This window comes from Hoplias malabaricus, chromosome 1 (genome assembly GCF_029633855.1).
Source record: "Hoplias malabaricus isolate fHopMal1 chromosome 1, fHopMal1.hap1, whole genome shotgun sequence".
NCBI classification, from domain to species: Eukaryota; Metazoa; Chordata; class Actinopteri; order Characiformes; family Erythrinidae; genus Hoplias; species Hoplias malabaricus.
The window spans coordinates 10,078,150-10,102,083 of record NC_089800.1 but is presented as its reverse complement, the minus strand read 5'-3'; the positions used below and the strand labels follow the sequence as shown (position 1 = coordinate 10,102,083).

Below are 23,934 nucleotides of genomic sequence, written 5' to 3'. Positions count from 1 at the left end.
TGTGTCTCCAGAGTCCACTCAGAATCAAAGAGAGCAAGGCCAGACATCACCCTGGACAAGCATAAAGTATTAATAAAATGTATTATGTGTAATTATCTGTGCATAATTTAATTCCTCTGTTCCTCCTACAGCTGGACCACTATCCCTCAGTCAGCTACTCTCTCCCTGAAGCCTCGGACACTCAGTTCAACCTGGTCAAGACTCTCTTCCTGGGAAAAGTCTTTGGTAAGTGTGGGTCTTACAGGGGAACGTCTGCAGCTTTATGGAGTGAAGTTAGATAAGGTGTGGTGCCCTGCACTTTGTGAGTGTGTGATCCATAGTTTTCTAAGCATCTCAGGAGCTTCCATACTTTGGATAACAAAGTGAACATCTGGCTTCTGGCAGATAGCAACAAACGAGACTCAGTGGTCACCTCTTCTCTCTAGTGCCTTGTTCTTCGTTGTGAAGTGGAAGTGAAGTGGTTTAAACTGGTCACACTGGCCCACGGGAGAGGAGTGTAATGCTTGGCTTTGACCACGAGGTGGTGCTAGAATACTGCTGTGCTTTTTAATTGAGCTTCTTAATATTTCTAAATTTAATTGTTTTCTGGGAAAATATATTGATCAAAATATGATGGTTATTGTGATGGCTGGTCTGGGAATGAAAAAGCTGAACCATAAAAGAACACAAAAGAACAGACTGATGGTGGCGCTGTGACCAGAGAAGGGAGTAGGCTTGGCTTTAGTAGTTTATATACAGTTTAATTGAGTAGTAATTGATGAATTGCTTGACTTTTGGGATAATAGTTATTTAATATAATTTATAATTTATTTATATTTAATAATAATAGCTTTGACCTTCCCAGTTCTGACCGAGCCTTTTCTCTCTGTGTGGTGGTCTCTGGTGCTCTCTGGGGGTCTCTCTGGACTGTTCTTTGATTCATGGCTCACTGCCTTTGCTCTGGTACAATGTTCCACCTGTCACTCCAGTGATTCACGCCTCAGCCTCCAGCTCATGAATAAAACACACTCCCCCACAACACACTCAGAGAAGTGTAGGCTCAGGCTTTTTTCGTCACACAGCTGTTGGACACTGGTCATCACACTGACCTTGGAATAAGGTTAAGATGGTGCTTTGTCGTTATACAAGAGCAGCTTTGAACATCAGAATCAAATGTGATGAATCCGTCCATTTGCCTTGATTCTTTAAATGCTTCATATCATTGTGATGCTCCACTCAGCTGTAACAGGCAGAATAGACTGCAGAGATCACACTATGTAACCTTTGGAGGATGGTAGAACAGTGTTTGAAAACGGCGTTGGGACATAGGGCGTGGTGTTTAAGAGCCACAACTAATTCTAAAAACACTTCAGCATTAATTTAACCTCAAAATACTTTAGCATTAGCGCCCCTATGTCGTTTCCAATGTAACGTTAGCACTCGCAGTGCCGTCCTGGTTTTGCACCACTTTCCACTGAATTTAATGCTATTTTATTAAATAAATATTACCTCCTGGAAGTCACACTGGTCCAAGACAATCATGGCACACTTTAGTGTCTTCGCTTGATGCCTACGATAAAAAATTAATATTAATATCAGGAAACGATGTGCAATTTGTGCTCTTGGACAGACCCTAGTAGACAGCAACACTGACATTTTTCATTTAATTTGTTGACTTCCATTAGATGGGCAGATTTTTCTTGCTGAGCAATGCAGCCCCCACTTAGACACGCCCCTAAAACACATCAAACTCCATCAGACAGTTTCAGGGAACTGTTCGCCTACACAGGCAAATAAAAATGGTCAGGGCCTTACGAATAAAACAAAACGTGCACATGATTAAAATAATAAACTACTATTTATTTTTGACCGCGTCTCCTCCCCCAGGCTCCTCTCGCCTACAGCAGTGAGATCAATATGTTTTACTGAATCTTTTTACTGGAGTCATTTTCTCTGCGAGGGAGCATCAGGTTTTAGGTTCTGCTTTTGTGTTCTTTAATACGACTCTGTTAGAGTCTCCCATCATCTACTGGATTTCTGCTGCTCCGCTGTAATGTAATCGATAAGGTTTTATGATCTGAACCCTGCAGAAGAGGATGGCTTTCTCTCTCTCTCCCTCTCTCTCTCTCTCTCTACTCATCTTCAAACCTCATCAGATTACACTCAGATAATGTCCAGATAACACAGAGATTACGTTCCGATGCTTGTCAGGAGGCCAGTCAGCAGCAGAACTGATGTAAACCTAGAGCCCCTTCAAGGTCGTTCCTCCTGTTTCTGTCTCTCTGAGCGGAGACCAAGACCTTCGAGTGTGGGCTGATGTTAGAGGAGACACAGACAGGCAGTGTTACAATTACATGGAGTTCTATGTAAATGTGTTTTTAAAAAAATGAAATATTCCTATATTATAACATTTAATCTCCCTCTGAACCGTTAATATGCTCCATCAGGAGAGAGGTTTGGTGTCTGAAGTTTGTGAAGAAGGTCAAAGCACCTAAACATAGCGGTTAAAAAGGTTTGTAAGGCATTGTAAAGAATACTGACAGCATTCAGCCTCAGGATTTATTCAGAGAAGTTTGTAACAGTGTAAATTATCACAAAGGATACATCATTCCCCCCTCCTTCTTCTCCCTTTTATTTGCACTCTCTCTCTCTCTCTCTCTCTCTCTCTCTCTCTGCAGCCGATCGATCATGTTATTCAGCAGGAGTCAGTCAGATCGCTTCTGAATCCTTTTGCCCTGGAGCTCTGTCTGTTTTTTGTTTCCGTGGTTTTCATTTGTTTCTACATTAATTTCGGGGCTTTCTGATGCAGTACATGAACATTCATATACGTCTTAAAGGCACAGTAGAAGTCTTAAAGCCCTGTTTAATACTGAAGCAGAGCTGCACAGCTCCAGTGGTGGAGGGTTGGAGGGGCACTTCCCCTGCTCCAAACACATCCACTACAGCTAGCATACACAATTAGGGCTGAATCTGAGTGTGAGAGGGAACTTCACCGGACCGTGCCGGACACTCCCCCTCCACGGCTGGAGCTGTGCCCACTGTTCTGGGGCTAAAAGAGTGTGGAAAGTTGAATAGAAATATTATACAAATTAATAAGGAATATATTGTTTTGGTTAACAATGTACAAAGTCCCACAAACATTATAAACTGACTTCAGGGATAAAATAATAATAATAATAATAATTACCTACCTGCCTCTAACAGGCCTCTGCTGACGTGATGCTGATGCTAGGTTTACACACGCTTTTGAGGCAGTCCATCATTTAATCTACATTATACCCCCCAGGGGTCAGTGTTCGTGATTAAAAGCAGGTGCTTGGCCTTCATAATCTCATTAAGGGAAAAGTCACAGCGTCCACATCCTCATACACAGAGGAAACAGCGCTAATTGCAGGAAAGTAATGTGGCTAATTAAATGGATGAATGGATTATGGCCCTAAGAGTCTCTGGGGGGCTTCTCCAGTGAAAGAGACACAAGAGAACCTATGCACAGATCAGCCGTGACACGGAACGTCCATTTTATCAGCTTCACTGAAGCAGATTTGTTGCTCTGCATACTTGGTTTGCCCCCTTTCTCCCTAAATTACAGGATAAACTCCCCTAAGCTCAGGACAACCACAGAGCAGGTAGGATTTGGCTGGTGGGTCATTCTCAGTGCTGAAGTCACATTGACTTGGTGGTGGTGTGTTAGTGTGTGTTGTGCTGGTGCGAGTGGATCAGACACAGCAGTGCTGCTGGAGTTTTTAAACCCTGTATCCACTCTCTGTCCACTCTGTGAGACACTCCTTCCTCGTTGGTGCATGTTGTAGATGTAAAGTTAGAGACAGTAGCTCATCTGTTGCTGCACAGTCTAGCATAGGACACCATCTACTTGACACTGCACACAGGATGCCACTTACAGGACACTGCCCACAGGACGCAACCTATAGGACACTATGCATAGGAAACCATCTACAGGACAATGCACACAGGATGCCACTTACAGGACACTGCCCATAAGACACTGCGCATAGAACACCACCTACAGGACAGTGCCCACAGGATGCCACTTACAGGACACTGCCCACAGGACGCCACTTACAGGACACAGCCTACAGGACGCCACTTACAGGACACTGCCCATAAGACACTGCCCACAGGACGCCACTTACAGGATACACCCGACAGGATGCCACTTACAGGACACCACTTACAGGGCACTGCCCATAAGACACTGCGCATAGGACACCACCTACATGACACTGCCCACAGGACGCCACTTACAGGACACAGCCCACAGGACGCCACCTACAGGACACTGCCCACAGGACTCCACCTACAGGACATTGCCCACAGGATGCCACCTACAGGACACTGCCACAGGATGCCACTTACAGGACACTGCCCACAGGAAACCACCTACAGGACACAGCCCATAGGAAGCCACCTACAGGACACTGCCCACAGGACGCCACTTACAGGACACTGCCCACAGGATGCCACCTACAGGACACAGGACACCACCTACAGGACACTGCCCACAGGACGCCACCTACAGGACACTGCTCACAGGATGCCACTTACAGGACGCCACTTGCAAGACACTGCCCAAAGGACGCCACTTACATGACACTGCCCATAAGACACTGCGCATAGGACACCACCTACAGGACACTGCCCATAAGACACTGCCCACAGGATGCCACTTACAGGATACAGCCCACAGGATGCCACTTACAGGACACAGCCCACAGGACGCCACTTACAGGACACTGCCCACAAGACACTGCGCATAGGATAGCACCTACAGGACACTGCCCACAGGATACCACTTACAGGACACTGCCCACAGGGCGCCACTTACAGGACACAGCCCACAGGACACCACTTACAGGACACTGCCCACAGGACGCCACTTACAGGACACTGGCAACAGGACACCACCTACAGGACACTGCCCACAGGATGCCACCTACAGGACACAGGACACCACCTACAGGACACTGCCCACAGGACGCCACCTACAGGATGCCACTTACAGGACGCTGCCCACAGGACGCCACTTACAAGACACTGCCCACAGGACGCCACCTACAGAAAACTGCCCACAGGACGCCACTTACAGGATACTGCCCACAGGACGCCACCTACATGACACTGCCCACAGGATGATGTTGACTGGATGTTTTTGGTTGGTGGACTACTCTCAGTCCAGCAGCGACACTGAGGGATTTAAAAACTCCAACAGCACTGCTGTGTCTGATCCTTTTGTACTAGCACAACACACACTAACACACCACCATCACCACGTCAGTGTCACTGCAGCACTGAGAATGATCCACCACTCAAATCACCTGCTCTTGCTCTGATCATCTATGTTTCTTAAAGAACAAGCATCACAGGCTCGAGTTCAGTGTACGCATTTATTCATCTGTGAAAATTTACATATGCAAATGAGTCTCTGGGGCTTGTTCTGTTCGCTCTGTATCAGCCCAGGGTTGGTTGTGATGATATAAGCCCATGTTATTTGACACATTCTTGTGAGTGGTTAAATTTATGGCCATGGAGGGAATTCTGAAGTTGTTCTTCTCTACAAAGCCAAATGTCAACGTACTCTTGCGAAGCCTTTGTTGTGTAACTCTCGAGCCTGGAGGAAAAGGCCCAGAAGCCTATAAGGCCCAGAGTTAAAAAGGGAAAGTTGATTATTTGACGTTTCCCGAGGCCCAAATACATCAGTAAACTCGAACAGAAAGAGCACTGGCAGGAACTTGTCTCTCGTAGCCATCATCTGGACAAAGTTTGATTGGACAAAAGACAAAAGACGCTGCTTTGCATTCTGGGCAGGGAATGTAGGACGCCTTTGAAGCTGCCGTGGCTCTGTGAAGGGTTTGAGCGGTGGATAATGAAGCAGAAGCGCAGACGCAGCTCCGCAGGGAAGAGCACGCTCAGCTGTGATGAATTTCACTCTGCAAGCTTGTCTGGTTTTATCTCCCGTCTCACACTTCACGTTCACCGGAGATGGATTACACCACGCTCTGTACACCACACACTCCACACACACCACACAAGCCAAACACACACAACACACACAACACACACTCCACACATGACACTCACACTACACACATCTGTCACAGATGTGGATATTGGAGGTCTTGTGCAGAAACTCTTGTTGCTGTACAGTAGCGATATTCATACTGGGGTCCCGGGTGGAGTCTTGTCTGTGAGGAGTGTGGAGTGTTCTCCCTGTGTCTGCGTGGGTTTCCTCTGGGTGCTCCTGTTTTCTCCCAGAGTCCAGGAAAAAGTTCTTATTACTATAGTGTTGCACGTTCTAGACATAATGGGAAATTTGAATCCCATCTTTTATCTGTAAACATCAAGATATTTTGTAGCCTGTAGAACAGCATTCATTAGTTCTCCTAGTTTTAACCCCCTTCACAAACTTCACAATGCACCATTTCCACCAGCTTCCTCCAGCAGAGCCTTCTTTTAATGAAGGACACCTTTAACATTTCCATGAACACCACGTCCTGCTGGTTGCTTCTTTTCTTTTCTTTTTGGCTCTGTTTCTTATTTCTTGCTTTTCCACTGAATCATAAATCACACCGTTCTGTGCAGTTCAACTTTCAGCCAATCACAGTGAAACTGCAAGGCTTTCTTTAAGGCCATTAATGAAGTTACAGGAAAATAAGTCCTACTCAGCAACTGTGAGCGCAGCCAGAGTGTCACAGATTTATGGCCCTCAGCTTTTACCTAAAGCTCACTGTGGATAGAGTGATCTATAGGAATGAAGCTAAAATACTCAGCATCCGTATGTGGAGAAGAGGAGGAGGATGATTCATTTCTCTCTTCTTCTGCAGAAAGAAGTCATTCTGGGTGCATTTCCATTATATATTTATACACACACTGAACGATCACTGGATTAGGAACACCTACCCTTTATCTTCAGTCACTGTCCATTTTATCAGCTTCACTGACCACACAGGAGCACCTTGTAGTTCTACTATTACAGACTGTAGTCCATCTGTGTCTCTGCATACTGTCGTATCCCCATTTCACCCTGTGATACCCCTACCCGCAATAAAGGGGTACTTTAACCAGATCATTTGTGTTACTCGCATCATCTGTCAGTGGTTTTAATGTTGTGGTATATTTTTGGTGACTCTGGTGGTGTGTATGAATCAGTAAACGACTGAAATACAGCTTTAAGGTTGTTTTTTTTCCAGTTACAATAGAAAGTGCTGGAAATGGCAAGTAACGGTGACAGTGTGATTCGTTTTTTAACTTTACAGCCTTTAAATTTGAATTTTAACGTTTTTTTCCTGGTTTATGTTTGGCATCTCATATCTCTGCAGATATCAGTCTCTGTGATATGACTGTCTCTGTATCTCCTGTGCTACATGAAGCAGATCCCTTTTAGTCACTGTGTTTAATGTCTTGATTCGATCTGTTTGGTTCATCTCAGAGCTCTGGCAGCAGGATGATGTCTTATGCTGTGTGTGTGTGTGTGTGTCTGTGTCTGTGTATGTGAGAGAGAGAGAGAGAGAGAGAGAGAGAGAGAGAGATCTTAGTCATGATCCAACTTCACTGCATTATGCCTCAGTGACATCATCAGTGGTGTGGAGTAGAAACAGAGTCCAGCTCCATGCAGTGGTTTTATCCACTATCCGGGTTTTCCTTTAGCTGCATATGAATGGGAGCGAATGGGAGCTAAACCACCCTGCTGTAGACACCCACAAGCGCACACACACACTCACAGAGGCTAAGGAGGAGGAGTAAAGCATACAGCAGGAGGTTCTGCAAAGAGAGAGAGAGAGAGAATGCTACCTGCCTGCTGACGTTCAGGTAATATTCTTTCTCATTCAACTTGAATAAAGGGAAGTAGCTACAGGTTTTGATCATGTAAATACAGTATGCCTGTAGATTGTGAGTTTTATATCCTTTATTTACACTGTTATGTTGTACCCTGCATTATTTCTCTGTTACATCAGTAGACACATTGTTTATTGTCATTGATATATCACTGTGATTGTTACATTATTCCCTTTGTTGTTATATTGCAGTGTGTGCTCTTATATTTTAGTCGCAGGTGGCTATACTGATTATTCTAACATCAGTAGTGTCAGTGTTACATTCCAGTTTACACTGCTGTGCTGATTGGAACATTGTCAAACTCATGGTTACTTTGCTGCAGGTTTATTGTTGCGTTACGTATTTTTATTACAGTGGCAACTGTTACGTTGCAAGATTCATTGCTGTGTTGCTATGTCAGCTGTTACCTGACTGTTGTTATACTGTTATGACTGTTGTTATACTGGTAGTTACATTATTCCATTGGTTGTAGTGCAGGTATAACTTGGTTACTTCTGTGGGTTACAATGCTACGTTTACTGTTACCCTGAAAAACTACAATATTGTAGGGAACCCACAGCAACCTGGCACTAATCTACAAAACCAGTGATGTTTGGTTTGTGTTTTTGTTCCTGAAGTTAACACTGGGCTTAGGCTTAAATTGTAGATTATTTTCCTGGAGAATTTATTCTGGCCATGGACTGTATTTTTCTTTTCAATGGAAAATCCCACAATGCTATATATATCATAATATTATTCTGTGAACCTATATTTATATAAAATATATAAATATATATATATATATGGTTGCAGTGGTGGGAGGTTGTTAGAAGGACAACCAGGAGAAGCAGAAGCACACACACACACATACACACAGAGAGAGAGAGAGACTCCACTGTGAGAATTGATTGTTATAAATAAAATAAGAATAGATGGTCACACACTTCCCATTATATTTCCTCATGGGACATCTGTCCTCCCCAATTTTCATCATTGCTTCCTTTTATCTGCCCTCACTTTCCACCTCTCTTGATCACTCTGCCCTGATTCGACGATGTGCACACGCTGCTCGCCTCTGATCTGTTTGTTCTGGGTGTATCCGACTGCTGTTGTCTGAGCACGCTGCCATTATTCCCTGTGAGGAGCTCATTAGCATGTGGCAGCATCGTTCAGCAGCAGAAAGCCAGCATCAGGCCCCTCCCCCGCGTTCACGCCGCAAAACCCAGATGAAGAAGTGATAGAGGAGGAGTGTGAGGTGAATAGATGGGGCGTGGAATGGGGTTGATATTTGGTGAGGTGCTGTGAGGTGATAGCCATGCTGCATTCTTCCTTTTCCTTCTGATTTCCCTCTGCTTGCCCTTTTCCGACTGCAGCCGCTTCCATTTGTCACCATGGCAACCGCCCACTTTTGCCGCACCTGCATTAAAGGAGAGTCCCTTCATCCTCCTCCTCTGCAGTATGCCTCTACCACATCATCCAGGATCAGCATCTGAATTCACTTATGAGGCAATGTTCCAAAATCACATGTAAATATCTCCCTTATAATAAATAAAACAGATACAGTATAAAAGCATTCACCAATAGAGAGGAAGACATAAGCTTGAGGTCACACAGCCCAATGCCAGGTGTCACTTAGAGAGATATAAACCCATCCAGAACTGGGCTGTGGGACTGTGTTCTCTGGAGTGCTCCGTTCAGTACCTCTAGGACTAATCATCCAACATCATCCGTACCTGGTTTCATTAAGGTTTATGTGGCTGAATGCAATCAAATTGTTATAGCATCTAGTGTAAGGCCTTGTCAGTACATATATTTCCTACATTTCAGATACATAAGCTGTTGCTGTGTATTTTCTGAAGGTGGAGTCATGCCTGAGTCCTTTATCTCAAAGCTAATGGCTTGTGTGGAGTTTGAAGATGCTGAAATCTTTGTCTTTACTCCAGTGGAATGCTCATTAGAACTGTGCCTCTGTAGCTTGTTGCTGTAGTGCATAAGTGAGGGTGTGGTTGTTTAAATAATCTTTATTATTCATCCCCGTGGTCTCGCTCTAACCTTTGGTTATGGTTCTGTGTATTCCGAAGGTATTGGCCACTGTTTAATTTTATTCAGTCTGGTTCTCTTTTACTTTTAATAACAGTCTCAAGTCCATTAAACACAAATGGCTTTTATTAGTGGACAGAGCTGTGTGTTTACTCTGTGCCGGATGAAGTCAGTGAAGATGGAGCTTTGTTGGAAGGACATTTTAGCAACGGGATATAATTTTATTTTAATCAACCAGCCCTGATCTCAACTACAGTGTAACTTTACAGTGTGGTATCAGCTGGTCCCAAGCCTGGGGCCCTGGTAGAATGGGAGGTGATGCTCCAGGAAGGGCATCCAGAGAAAAACTTGGGCTTGTTGCCTGTGCATATCAGTGGAGGCCGCACTGGTGCAGTCGAAAATGGAACAACATCTGCTGGAGAAAGAGCCTCCAGTAAAGCATATTGCATTTGTTGTTGTCTTTTCCTTGTTGTTCATTCTAATCTCCATTATATAAATAATGGTCTATTGTTGAGCCACTGGCCCGAACATCTGCAATAAGATTTCCCTTCAGACGGCAGTTGATGTAGTTGCACTAACACAGCAGAAAATGCCGCTTTGTCATCAGTGTCTGTGCCAGGAGTCTCTAATGAGGGCTGTGCTGGTTTTCTGCAACTTAAACTGCAGGCAAGTAAGAGCTTTATTGCTGGGAATGTGGTTCGAAACATTACACAACTGAAAATATTTTAGATTAAATGTAATCTCCGTAGAAAAGTACTGACCAATAAAACAGGCTGCATAAGTTATGGCCAGTGTCAGAGTAAGAGGGGTATGCACCCCTGCCTCCCCTGTCTCGAGCTCCACATGGGCGTGGTCCAAGCAAATATCTCAAACATGGCAACTCTACAGGAGAAGGCAAAAACTTTCTTTATTTCTAATGTCAGTTAAAGAGCCCCCCCCCCCCCCCCCCCCCCCCCCGGTGTAAACAGCCCTGTTAAGAACGCCCGCTTTCAGCACCTGTTCCTTTAAATGATAATGAGCCGCTCGCTGTTCACCCCAACCCTGAGCACACAGCAGTGAAGAGTGAAGAGCAGAAGCTCAGGTTTTTAGCCATTTTCGCTTGGTTCTCTTTCTTTTCTGTTCTCTTTTTTCCGTTTTTTCCTGCGTTTATCCTTGTCTTTGCGCTCTCACATAATTGCCGGTTCAGCGATGTGATTGGACAAACTCAGATGAGGGGGCGGGCCAAAACGACCTGTTTTATCCCATGTTTTCCGACTTAGGCAGTGCACAGAGAAAACTGACTGGGTGGTCTTGTTTCACAGTGTCTGGGTTGCTGGCCTCCAGATCCACACATTGATGATTTTTTTTCTCTCTTTCACTTTGAACAAGCTCAATTTCCTTGTGGCTCTTTCATGGATCTGTTCAGCGTCTGTATCAGTTCAATGAAGAGCCACAAGCAGCGCAGAAACTATTCTATTTGTTATTATCTGAATCCAAACCTAATTATTATTAATAATAGCTCTTCAAAAGAATACTCCTTTGTGGTGCAGCAGCATGGATGCCTTTGTCTTTGCTCCTCCTCAAACTCTTTCTCACACGTACACACACACACACACACACACAAACGCTCCATTCCTCAGAGCCTCTGTAAGGACCTCAATGAGAAGTGTATGGCAGCTAAGCCCAGGGCTGTTTTTGACCTTGAATCTAATTAAGCTCTGTCTAGCTACTCTCAGATCAGACAAAAACACCAACAAACTCCTGGCCACGAAGACCAAACACACACACACACACACAGACACACACTCCCCTTCAGCTCCCGGGGCTCATGTTATAATTACAGCAGATAGGTAAGTGTGGTTTGAGTGTACACAGTTTGTACAATCTCTGTAGAGCAGCATGAAATGAAAAGGGATGCTCTGAAGCAGCTGCACATGAACCTAGGGTCACCATGTTGAGCGCCAAGCATGTGCTAGAGAGGTCTTAACCTCGCACAGATTGGGCTGAGGAACAGTTGACATGCGTTCTCTGGAGTGATGGAGCACGTTTTGGCTAATTCTGGAGCAGGGTTTGTGGCCTGACCTCAAGTAATACTTATGTGGCAGAATGCCATCAGATCCTCACAGCATTGTTCCTTTATCTAGTATAAAGCCTTTTTGAGAAGAGAAGAGGCAGTTACTGTAGCCAAGAGTCTAAGCTTTGTGTCAGTGTTTGAGCTGACATTCTGAGATGCTGTTTCACTGCAGGATCAGTCTGCAGAACACACACACACACACACACACCTCCCTTTCAGCCGCCAGCGAGAGAGAGAGAATCAAAGAGCTGTTAGTATTCAGAGCCATCCTCCAGAAAAATGAAAGTGTGTTGTGTGCAGGTTGGGGGTGCAAGGCTGAGATGGAGAGAGAACTGTTCGCGAGGACGTCTGCGGCTTCCTCTGGCTTTAACGTTAAAGCTGGACGAAGCCTGGATTAATGGCAGCTGTGTCGTGAACAGTGACATTTCATCTTCCTGTAGAGGGAGAGAGAATCACCTGCCACTGCCGTGAATCCTGGCATTCAGATTATGTTAGCGCTAAAGCCCCCAGACGGAGAAAGTCGAGGACGGCTCAGTGAAGCAGCCTGAGGCTCGCCGTGTTATTGCCTCAGGCCTGAACTGACTGCATTATCATACGGTGTTAAAGATGAACTGTATCAGGCATCACCGGATAATAAAAGGAGTAGCTTCTTTGACAAACGGCGAAGGTTTGCCGTGATAAGGGTTCTGTAACACTTTAAGGCAGGTCGTCTTTCATAAGCACACAAGACAACACTGGAAAACTTTAGTCAAAATTTGGGACCGGTTTTCACGATATTTCCTTACTGGAAAGTCCTCACCCTGGACAGTCACTCACACTCACTGGATAATTATTGTTTAATTCTTTTAAATGACTATTGAATATAGACACTGATTTAAATCTCTCGCTTGTATTTCCATTAAGAGCGGCCAAATTTTGCTGCATTTTTAATAGATATCACTCCCGCAGTTTAGAATCACGCTGGAATTATTCCATACAGTAATGTGCAGCAGTAACAGAATGATTCCCTGTTATGGATCGGTGCAGGTGAGTCAGGAGGAAACTTTCTCAAAGCTGAAGGAAAAGCACAGTTGTAAACTATACCCACGCAGGGCATTATCGGACTTCCGACAGTCATAAAACTGACTTTATTTCCTGTATTCTCTGTGATATAAACCCTCTCAGGGCTCAGAGCTCAGATGCTTTGGCTCCTCGATCAATACCTGGAGCAGAACCTGATGCATAGTCAACTGGAGATTCAAAACCTGATACAGAGCTGAGAGTGGGTTCTGAACCGTGGTCCAGAAATACAGAAGAGTTCTGGGAATAGCACAGGTCATGCAGTGTATTCATTCCCTCTCTGAGAGACGTGATTAATTCAGCAGGAGGGGAAGTGCGCCCGGCTGTCGTTCCCGGTCAGAGAAATCGATAAGTGAGCGCTGAATTACAAGCTGCGTCTTGCAGAGCTATGAAATAATCACATCATCCCGAGCAGCCCTGTGTCTCAGTATGCAGCCTTGTCCTGCGCTGTCATTTAAACACCTGCTCCTCTGTTGTTTCAGACGTGAGGATCTGATGGAAGCCACAGTTGGCAGTTGGGCGAGTAGTTCCTTCTCCAACTCAGACATCCCAAAGGTACAGGACCCAGCTTTGTCCTGCCAGAGAATGCCACACCCAGTCCGTTGAGCCTTGTGACCCTAGGCCCATATGAAGTGTGCACGCATGCACCATGTGGTTCCCTCTTCGCTGCAGTGACAGCTCCCTCTCTTCTAGAAATTCTGTATTGGAGCTTTGCTCTGAGGATGTGGTTGCTGCTAGAGCACTGGTGAGGTCAAGAACTGGTGTTGGAGCTCAGCTACTCTGTGAAAACAACAGCAACAAAAGCTACACTTCATCTGCACCGCTCTTATCTCCCAGCAGGTTTATCTGCTTAAAGCAGTCGGGGATGAGAACAGGTAAAAAGATTCTGTTCTTCTCCCTGGATTTAGCAGGGAGCGTACAGAAGAAGAGGGAGAACAAAATATTAAAGAGACATGAGAGTGGGAAGGCAAAATAGAGCAAAAAGAGAGAGAGAGAGAAAGTAGGAAGGACAGGCCGAGAGTGAGAACAAGTGAGAGAGGAAAGGCAGAAAAGGACAGAAGTAGAGAGCAAGAAGGAACCTGACAAGGAGAGAAGATAAAGAGAGAGAACATGAACCAGGAAAGAGAGACTAGGGAGCAGGAGAGTGGGAGTTGGACAGTATTGCGGAGAGAGGCTTATTAAATTAGGGTTTATAATTCTTTTTCCTCCTAAATGGATGTGAGAGTCATAATAGCCACAAGCTAATAAAGATCCTAATTACCGTACTTTCATATTCCCTGCGAACCCTGCTCGAGCCTGTATGAATTCCTCGGATTATTACTGTAAAGCTTTTCCCTGTTACACTCTCTTTATTAGATCACAGCGTCTGAAACGAGAATTGAAAATCTGCAAATACATTTTTAATAATAAATTATGGAGGAGTCTTTGTTGCTATTTACTTTATATTGCGCTGAAATTAAATATGGATGCTGATGCTTCTTACTAGGAATATAACAATTAAAATGATTTATACATCCATTGATCTTCTGTAAATTGTTTAACCAAATTCAAGAAATTATTTTTTTTTACCTACAAATGTATATATCATTTTTCCTGTGAATTAATATAATTTTTTCCTACACATTGTTGCTCACATGAGAAGAAGAGTAAAACTGCTTCATGCTTCACCGCAGGGTTCCCTACACAGGGGTGGCCATTTTGAAAAAAGCTGAATACAGAATCTCTGATGCATCCAGGCCTCTAGGTGTCAGTGTAATGGCAGGAAGAGGATTAATTGTAGAACATGTTTGATTGCTCCTTTGAAGGATATTGACCTGATTTATTTTCTTAAGTTCTGACCTCCTGATCTACCTTCTCTGCCTCTCTCTTCTGCAGAGACTGGTCCCATCGACCCGGTTCTAATCGAGAAATACAACACTCCAGGCTTTGTGGGCTGTTTGTCCAGAGTCCAGTTTAACTCCATCGCTCCGTTAAAAGCCGCTCTTCGGACGCGAGATCCAGCTCCAGTCTCTCACCAGGGGAAACTGGTGGAGTCCAACTGCGGAGCGTCGCCACTGACCATCCCACCAATGTCCGCCGCCACAGACCCCTGGCACCTGGAGGGAGGTAGGGCTGTAACTGCAAAACAGTTAACTTTATCAGTTATTAAATAAAAATGAACCACTGTTTAAGAACAAAACCCTTAAGTATAAATAACCAGAAGTGTTTATAAGGAAAGGTTTGGTTTGTATCCAGGATGAATCTGCAGTGCACATGTTTTTATAGTCAGTCAATAATTATGCAGTAATTTTAATTCAGTATCTATCAGCAGTGTGTGCAGTTTTTATATTCAGTCAATAATAAGTATGCACTGCTTTTAATCCGGTATGAATCTTACTTACTTACTTACACTTATATAGCGCCTTTCTAGATACCCAAGGACACTTTACAATCCACACATCTCTGAACACTCAGAACACTCAATCCACACACTGGCGAGAAGTGGCAGCCAAACGCACACAGCGTACTCTTGACCAGGAACGACCTTCCACCTGGAGGACTGCATCGGGCACTAGGATTTCACCCAGGACAGAGCGCCAATCCATATCTGGGCGCACACACATTCACTCACACATACAGACATTCATTCACATACACACTCATTCACTCAAACAGCAGGACAGTTATTAGACAGAAGCCAATTCACCTACCCTCCATGTTTTTGGACTGTGTGTCTTTTACCCCGTAAAAGACCCCGGAGGAAACCCACGCAGACACAGGGAGAACATGGAAACTCCACCCAGATGGGACTTGAACCCAAGATCCCAGCGCTGGGAGGCGAACGTGCTAACCACTACGCCACCGTGCTCCTGAATAGACTGGCTAATCAAATCCTGACTGATTGAAATGTACATCCTGCCATGGGAAAGGAACACATTACTTCCGTGTTTGTTGAGCACTTTTCCCAAATCTTATTTGATAGACAATGGAAAACTGGGTTCCAGCCAATTCGATTTTAAAACATTTTTACATATGAAAACTTAAAAGCGTGTTGATGGATTTGCAAGACATACTTGTTTTCTGCACAAAGCAGAATTATAATGTAATTTAGATCGAGTTGTTTCTGACATTTAAAACGGAGCAGCAGTTGACAGCTGGCGTAGAAAGAATCATTCGGCTGTTGAGAACTGCTTGCCTCTGCGCATAGAACGTCAGTTCGGTCTAAAGCTCAGAGGTGGCCTTTAAAGCAGCTGACACTGGGAGAAATTCTGCTTTCTCACAGCTGGAACACATCTGGCATGGGCCTTTGAATCAGATATGTGCTTCCAGAGCTGTGGCTTTCCCCAAAGATTGAACTGAGGCATTGATTTCTGCCTCTGCACATACAGAGCCCCCTCCCTAATCCCTAAAAAAAATTTCGTATTGAAGTGTATCCCAGGAGTTTAGTAAGCTATGCAGCTGGTCCATCTCTCCCATATCTGTGGCAATTGATTGCAGCAGCTGTTTTGATGTCTACGGTTCAGCAAAATGTCCAGCCAAGAGACCAGTTCTGCTTTAGAGGAAAATGTGCCTTTTTAGCTGCCGACAGGACTGCATTTACCCCTGGAGAGTCTCGAGCAGCTATAAAGGAGGAAAGTAAATGAGACATTAAATGAGTCTATGACCACACCGGACCTTTTATGCTGATATACTCTCTGGACATAGGCAGCTTTGCATTCACTGCTGTGTTGAGAACTGGCCACCAGCCAAATAATTTTCAGGGATCGCTTAAAGTTTGAGAACCATGCTCAGGGGCACTTCAGCTGTGGATGTTAAGGGAGGATAAATCACTATTGATTCCTTCCCCATTGTTCCTGTTTGTCCCGAGGATTGAACCATCAACAGTCCCAAGCCCACTTCTCTACCCTTTGGGTCATGGCTGCCACCAGAATACTCAAATGCAACATTGTTAAAGCAGCCATCTTAGCTTTTTTGTTTGTTTGTTAACAGCCCTTTGCTTTCAGCTTTGGTAGTATTCTGACAAACTTCTGACAGTGCTGTTAACATTGCTAACTGATCTGTGGAAATGCCTCCTCCTCCTCCAGGTGATGATAACCCGTTAAATGAGGAGCGTGTCATTCCGGGTGGAGTCAACAGGAACTCAGCAATAATTGGAGGTAAGGCGAACTGACGTGTCTCTGTTGTGAAGGTTGTTTCTATTTTTTTTTCTATTTTAGGAATAGAAAACAGTTTATACGAACAGATGCAGTTACCAGTGAATATATATTGGGTGGGAAATGCAGAGTTGAATCTGTCAGTACAAACCACATTTGTGTTTGTAGGTAGTAGGAGGTAAGTTGGTGGGCTGTGTGAAATTATCCACAGGTGTGCGTGAGTGACTGGGTGAGTGTGTGAAGTCCTGTGCTGGACTGATCAGGATGAAATAGTTAACAGATAATGAATGAATGAACTGTGAACCTATGGCAGTGCATCCAACAATAAAGGTAGCTCCTTTAATACAGTAAAGATGCAATACACCAGCATCTTTGGGGGCAAATTTGAATAATCTAAATAGCACAAACACACAATGTATTGACAATTTGTCAGGGTTAACATCCTGTCCTTGTGTTTCAGGGATTATTGCTGTGGTAATCTTCACCATCCTGTGCACTCTGGTGTTCCTCATCCGCTACATGTTCCGCCACAAAGGCACCTACCACACCAACGAGGCCAAGGGCGGAGAGTCATCGGAATCGGCCGATACCGCCATCATCGGGACTGACCCCAACTTTACAGAGACCATCGACGAGAGTAAGAAAGAGTGGTTCATCTAAACTGACTGCGGTCAGAACATACAGACTCCTTCAGACTCGGATCAGAACGAGCCGGAAACTGGGTGATCAAAGCTGAGCAGAGGATCAGACTGTACATAATGAATAGCTTGTCAATACTTTCTATCGTGGTTGGGTTTGAAGAGTCCTTTACATATTTAATCTCTGAATCATGTGCAAACAAAGCATCTGTTTCTTTGCATTTTCTTTTTTTTTTTTTTACTTTCTTTGAATTGCCATCTTTGTTTATGCTTTTTAAAAGAATATTAATATATTTTTTATGTTCAGAGTTTGATTGTATTGCTGAATCCAATCCTGCGATTTCTGAGATCTTTTTAAGCAATCTGAAGTTTGTCTGGATGACTGTGAATGCCTCTCTGTATGAATGTTTCTATTCGGTTCACTGAGGGAGGTTTTAATTATTTGCAATGACGTTGGATTGTGCGGGGATTTCAGAGGGAAACTGAGGCATGCACTCACTATAAGAAGCATCGTGGAAAACTGGCATTATGTTAGTCCAAATGTGCTGCTTTTGGTTCTTATGCACTTAGAAAAAAGAAAAGAACAACAAATAACAACAAAAAAAAAAATTAAGTTACAATCTTAAGTTTATTTTATGCTGAAGTCCATTTAGTGACTCTGAATGCAAATGTGGCGTAATTAAATTTAGATCACGAGTGTCAAAGGCTTATCGACTTTTTGTTAATGTGTTAATATTCATTGCCAAACACCTCTCCGTCTTACACTCTTGCTTTTGCAGAAGGATTCTGGTTTTATGAGGCTCTGAGATAATCTTAAATGTAATTGCTCTGCCTATATGCTGAGGTTGAAGCAATGATTTTGGAATGTTTTAGTGACCGGAGGACAGGGAGGACTGCATGTATTTGTTAAAAAAGGCTTGATCCGAGGTGCCTTCAGGATTCAGCCGGTGAGCCTTCTGCCTGAGAGGTAATTACATCTCATTTACATAAATAATGTGTGAAATCAAGTCTTTTATTTAGCCTCATAGGACTTTTATGTAGGAGCAACGTTTAATATCAATGTATGCAATGCATTGAATCACTTCAGTGCTGCTAATACAGCGGATCTGGTACTAGATTTAAAAGGATATTTGAAAGGATGTTAATTCTAAGACTGTGTAACTCCACTGACTTGCTTGTAATTGTATTTGTTTCTGTCATGTCACTGTTTTGCTACACATTTGTATTTTTTATGTATGCTTTTGTATGACATTTTTTTAATCATAACCATACTTTTGCTGATGCTAAAGCTAATTCCAACAAACAGTTCCCCTTTAATTGTATCTAAAGAAAGTCATTTGAAATTTACAACAGTTCTGCTGCACATTACAGGGGCATGGGAAGGAAAAAGTGCTGAGGTGACAATATTAATGACTAAGCTAAAATGTTTTGACTAAGATGTTTTGCCAGTGTCTTACATGAACTTAAATCACCAATTTAGCAAACTTAAGCTAAAAAGATATTTTGATGACTTAGCTAACTAACTGGGTAATTTTCTATATGTGGCTTAGCTCTATAAGAAATATTAAGCCAGCTAAGTCACCAATACAGTATTACCGACCTAGCTAACTTAATGTTTTGTGATAATTCCGATAAAATGCATGGACATCTCCAGTACCCTGATTTAGCATACTTATGCTAACAAGTGATATTGGTGACTTAGCTATCGCTATCTAACTAGCTAATCTGCTGTCTACCTCCAGTCAATATACCACATACTTCAGCCAAGTCACCATTACAGTAATATTGATTGAATAAATTAATGTATTAAATGAAATTTAATAAATTAAGCTTAACATTTTGTTAATTCACCAATTCAGTATTGTTATACTAACTTGCTGTAGCAGTGACTGTGCTGTGTTAAATATTTCTTTCCTCATACAACAATTTTTCAACATTTCAGTTTCGCATGCCACAATTTATGTTATGCAAATTCAGACAAAGCATTTAGTATGACATCATGTAATAACTTCACTACCAATAACGAAAAATACCTTCCCATTTCCCAGGTATGCTACCAGCAAAGCTGCATTAATTATATTAGCACTTACGAATTCTACTTCTGTCTAGCTTCAACAACCAGTGACAGTCCATAACAATCAATATCTGTCTGTTGGAGTGTGCATTTTGGTTGCTTATGGTCACTCTGCTTAAAAAACCGACAGGTATGAATTAAATGCTGGTCTATGCAGGTTAATACTGATCTGGTGCTGGTTTAGCATGGTCGTGCTGGATGACCAGAATACCAGTTTCCAAAACGCAGCATGTGCTGGTTGCTGATTTTTCAACTAGGCCAGTAGGACGGTTTTGAATTCTGAGGGTCAGGTAATACAGCAGGGATCACAGGATAACACTCTTTGTTGGCAGTGACCTTGGTCACAGAGTGTCTTTGGAGGCAGGGGAGTGTTTTGTGGAACGTAGCATCAACATTTGCATGCCACAGCATTCAAACTCTGTATTACACACTGTAGATAAACTGATATCAACCTGTCACCCCTCAGTGTCACATCATTGTTTTTTGTACATTGGTCAGAATTAATATGATGTATAAATATATTTTTATGAGAATATTTTATAGATGACCTAACCATCGTCAGTGTATTACTCCTCATGTGTCAGGGTGGTCTGGATGTGACTTGTTGAAAAAAAAAAAACGTTCTGAGAATTTAGATAAATCTAGAACAATGTTAGGTGCGGTTGGCAGAAAGCTCTAATATTATTATTATAACATCATCCCCTTATTTTTTTTTTTATTTGAATGTTACTCTGTGATAGTCAGAGGTACTTTAATATTATATAATCATTATATTATTATTGTTATAATTATTATTTCCTCCCAAGAGGACGCCAGATGGAGTATGAATGACTTTTTGTATTTTGTTTGTTTTCATGCTTCACTCTTGCTGCCTGTCATATCTCCTTATGAAATGTGATATTGGAAATATTTATACATGTTATATGTAAATACAAATGAAGGTTTAAAAAAAGTTGAAATAAGGCTAAAATTTGTTTACCATGAATAAAATCTTAAAAACTTTGTTTAAAGTTTTTTCTTTGTTTTTTTTTTTCTTTTCAGTTTTAGCCACAGTTATGAGCTAGGGGGTTCTCCAGGTTAATGCATATACAAACATGACATATTTACTCCGTATGTTTTCATAAAGACTGTGCATTCTGCTTATGTATTTTACTTCTTGTTTTGCCGCCAGCATGACCACTGTATGTGAAGTTGTATATAATGTATTGTAAACTATTGTGGAATAATCATACCTGTATTTAGTCTTGGGGACATATTTTTTAAACTTTTTGTTATGATATTGAAAAAGTCAGGAATGAAAAGTATAATACTTTTTATATTCAGTACTACTGCGTTCCCGACTGGATGTGTACCGTAAGATATTTGTAATAACCTAATACTTCTGTTCATCCATCACATCAATGTGTGAGGCCTGACTGAAAAACAAGGGAAAATCACTATTATTATAAATATTATTATAAATGTGGCTATTCTTATGGGGAGGGAATAAAATGTACTTATCAAATCTTTGTCATGAAGTTTATTGGGGAATTAGCAATCCTAGCAGTTATGAAATGAATTAGGCCTGTCGTAATCGTCACAAGTGTGTAAAGCTTGTTTTTATAACACATGAAACTCTTTATTTCTTAATAGATCTGCAGAACTCCACTTTAATTAACACTGGATCCATTATATTATTAATGAATAACAGTTATTATAAAGAGGAAGCGTATTACAAAGCGTATTATGACAACACTCATTGTTCAAATCCCTCAAAAAAAATCTGCATATCTCAGGTACAGAGCTCAGGCTTTCATAATCAGCTACAGGCCTTTAGAGCCACCTTGTGGTGACAAACTGTAACTGCATGCCAAAAAAGGTCAACTTCTGTTTTAGATTTCTGAGGCAGCTAGCACTCTGAATACATGCAGTTTGACTGGTCACCATGACCAGAATGAGTCAATATTCACTTAAATTATTACATTTTTACGTTTTCCATAGCCCTTCACCTGAACCTGGCACCACTAATCTGTGATCAGCTTTGTCAGATTGCATGGTTAATAGATATTTCCTTTCAACAAATGAAGCTACTACAAATATAGGGACCTTTTTCTGTCCAGTGCACTCAAATGGATGTGGAGTAAATTGGAATACGTTTGTTAAAGTTTGCCAGTTACAAAATACAAATTAGATGTGATGTAAAGTATTTTCAATTTGTTCCATTTTAAATGGGTTATAACAAAAATAAATTGTCATACAGCTGACCTCTGAATTCCTGCTGCCCAACAGGGGTCAAATCAAATAAAAAGATTAATTGGCGCAACTTAAAAAACAGCTACAAATTCACAATTTTTCACTGCATTTCTGTACTCTGCCCATAGCACATACCATTACTTCATATTTTACACGGTTTATCAATAAAATCTGCTTTAAAAAAGTTTTGCTTGTGTCATTAATCAAGCAGGATTTAACAGAAACTTGATCAAGTCAAAATAATCTGGTTAATTTTGAAGAGAAATTCCACTCATTTTATAATTTATACATATTTAAATTATTTGGATTAATTCGTGCCCCCTCCAGGGTGTATTCCTGCTTTGCGCCCAATGATTCCAGGTAGGCTCTGGACCCACCGCGACCCTGAACTGGATAAGCGGTTACAGATAATGAATGAATTAATTAATTAATTAATTAATTAATTAGTTTAATTAATTAGTATGCCAAGGCATTAGGTAGCACATTGGCACTGCTAGTCATGTCGCTGGCACACAGCTCAGGGTTCACAAGATCATGGGTTCAGTCCCCACCTCATGTCTTCCCCATGGGTTTCCTCCCAGTCCAAATACACATGTTGGTAGGTGGATTGGCCATGTAGATTTGTCCACAAGTGTGCGTGATTGGGTGAGTGTGTGAAATTGTCCTCAGTTGTGAGGGTGTGAATGATTGGTTGAATGCATGATGCCCTGTGATGCATTGGCACCCTGTCTAGGGTGTGTCCCTGCCCTGCATCGAGTGATTTTGAGTGGGCTCCTGGACCACTCTGACCCTGAAAAAGAAGAGGTTACATAAGATGAATGAATGGATGAATGTAAAGGAAAAACAGCAATTATTGCATTATTGTGCATGATGAATAATGGTAATACTGATGACTTGAATAGCAATGATGAACTACTCTGCATCCAAAAGTATGTGGATACCTGCTCATTCAACAATTCTTCTGAAATGATGAAGGTATTAGGCAGGGCCTTGTCTCTTGTTTGCTGCACTAACAGCCTCTGCTCTTCTGGGATGTCTATAAACTAGATACTGGGAAAATTGCTGTAAGGATCAGATGGTGTTCAACAACAAGGCATTTGTGAGGACAGGTAGAGATGCTGAATAATTATCCTGGATCTCAAACACCCCAACTCATCCCAGAAGCAGTGGATTGAGCTCCATCACTCCAGAGAACACAGATTCTCTGCTCCACAGTCAAGTGCTGAGGGTTTTATACACTCTAGTGGACTTCAGGCTCAGTTACAGCCACTCCAGAGCATCACTTTTTGTTTATTTTATTTTGTTCTTTCACACAATGTACCGCATTAGTAACCACGTGGAACCATAGCAACCACTTAAGAACCCACTAGCATCCATGTGGGCTACCATAGCCACCACAAAAATACACCTTAGCAACACCATGGTACCCACTGAGCAACTTCATAGCAACCATCTGATTTGCCATGCCATTCGCTATAGCAACCACCTGGAACACATACCCAACCACATGAAATACCTCAGCAAATATCCTAGCAGCCACCTGGGATAGCATAGCTACTTTCTAGGAACACCTTAGCAACCCCATACCATTCATCCATTATCTGTAACCACTTACCCAGCTCAGGGTCGCGGTGGGTCCAGACCTGGAATCATTGGGCGCAAGGCGGGAATACACCCTGGAGGGGTGACACACACTTTTGAGTTGCCAATCCACCTGAGTGGAGGAAACCGGAGCACCCGGAGGAAACCCACGTGGACACGAGGAGAACACACCAACTCCTCACAGACAGTCACCCGGAGCGGGAATCGAACCCACAACCTCCCACAGTCACACACAACCTGTGTGAAGCTACCTGCTGCGCCACCGTGCCGCCCACCACTTTACCAACACCTTAG

The 23,934-nt window shown here is 42.7% G+C and overlaps 1 protein-coding gene across 1 annotated transcript in view; it reads left to right on the top strand.

Moving 5' to 3' along the window:
• Positions 1-22,170, top strand: part of cntnap2a (contactin associated protein 2a) — a 355,408-nt gene extending 333,238 nt beyond the window's left edge. The window contains exons 21-24 of the mRNA XM_066646476.1: positions 132-225; positions 14,837-15,067; positions 17,026-17,097; positions 17,555-22,170. Coding sequence (XP_066502573.1) covers positions 132-225; positions 14,837-15,067; positions 17,026-17,097; positions 17,555-17,754 — 597 coding nt within the window. The 3' untranslated portion in view covers positions 17,755-22,170. The remainder of the gene's footprint in view (positions 1-131; positions 226-14,836; positions 15,068-17,025; positions 17,098-17,554) is intronic.
• Positions 22,171-23,934: the final 1,764 nt, after the last annotated feature.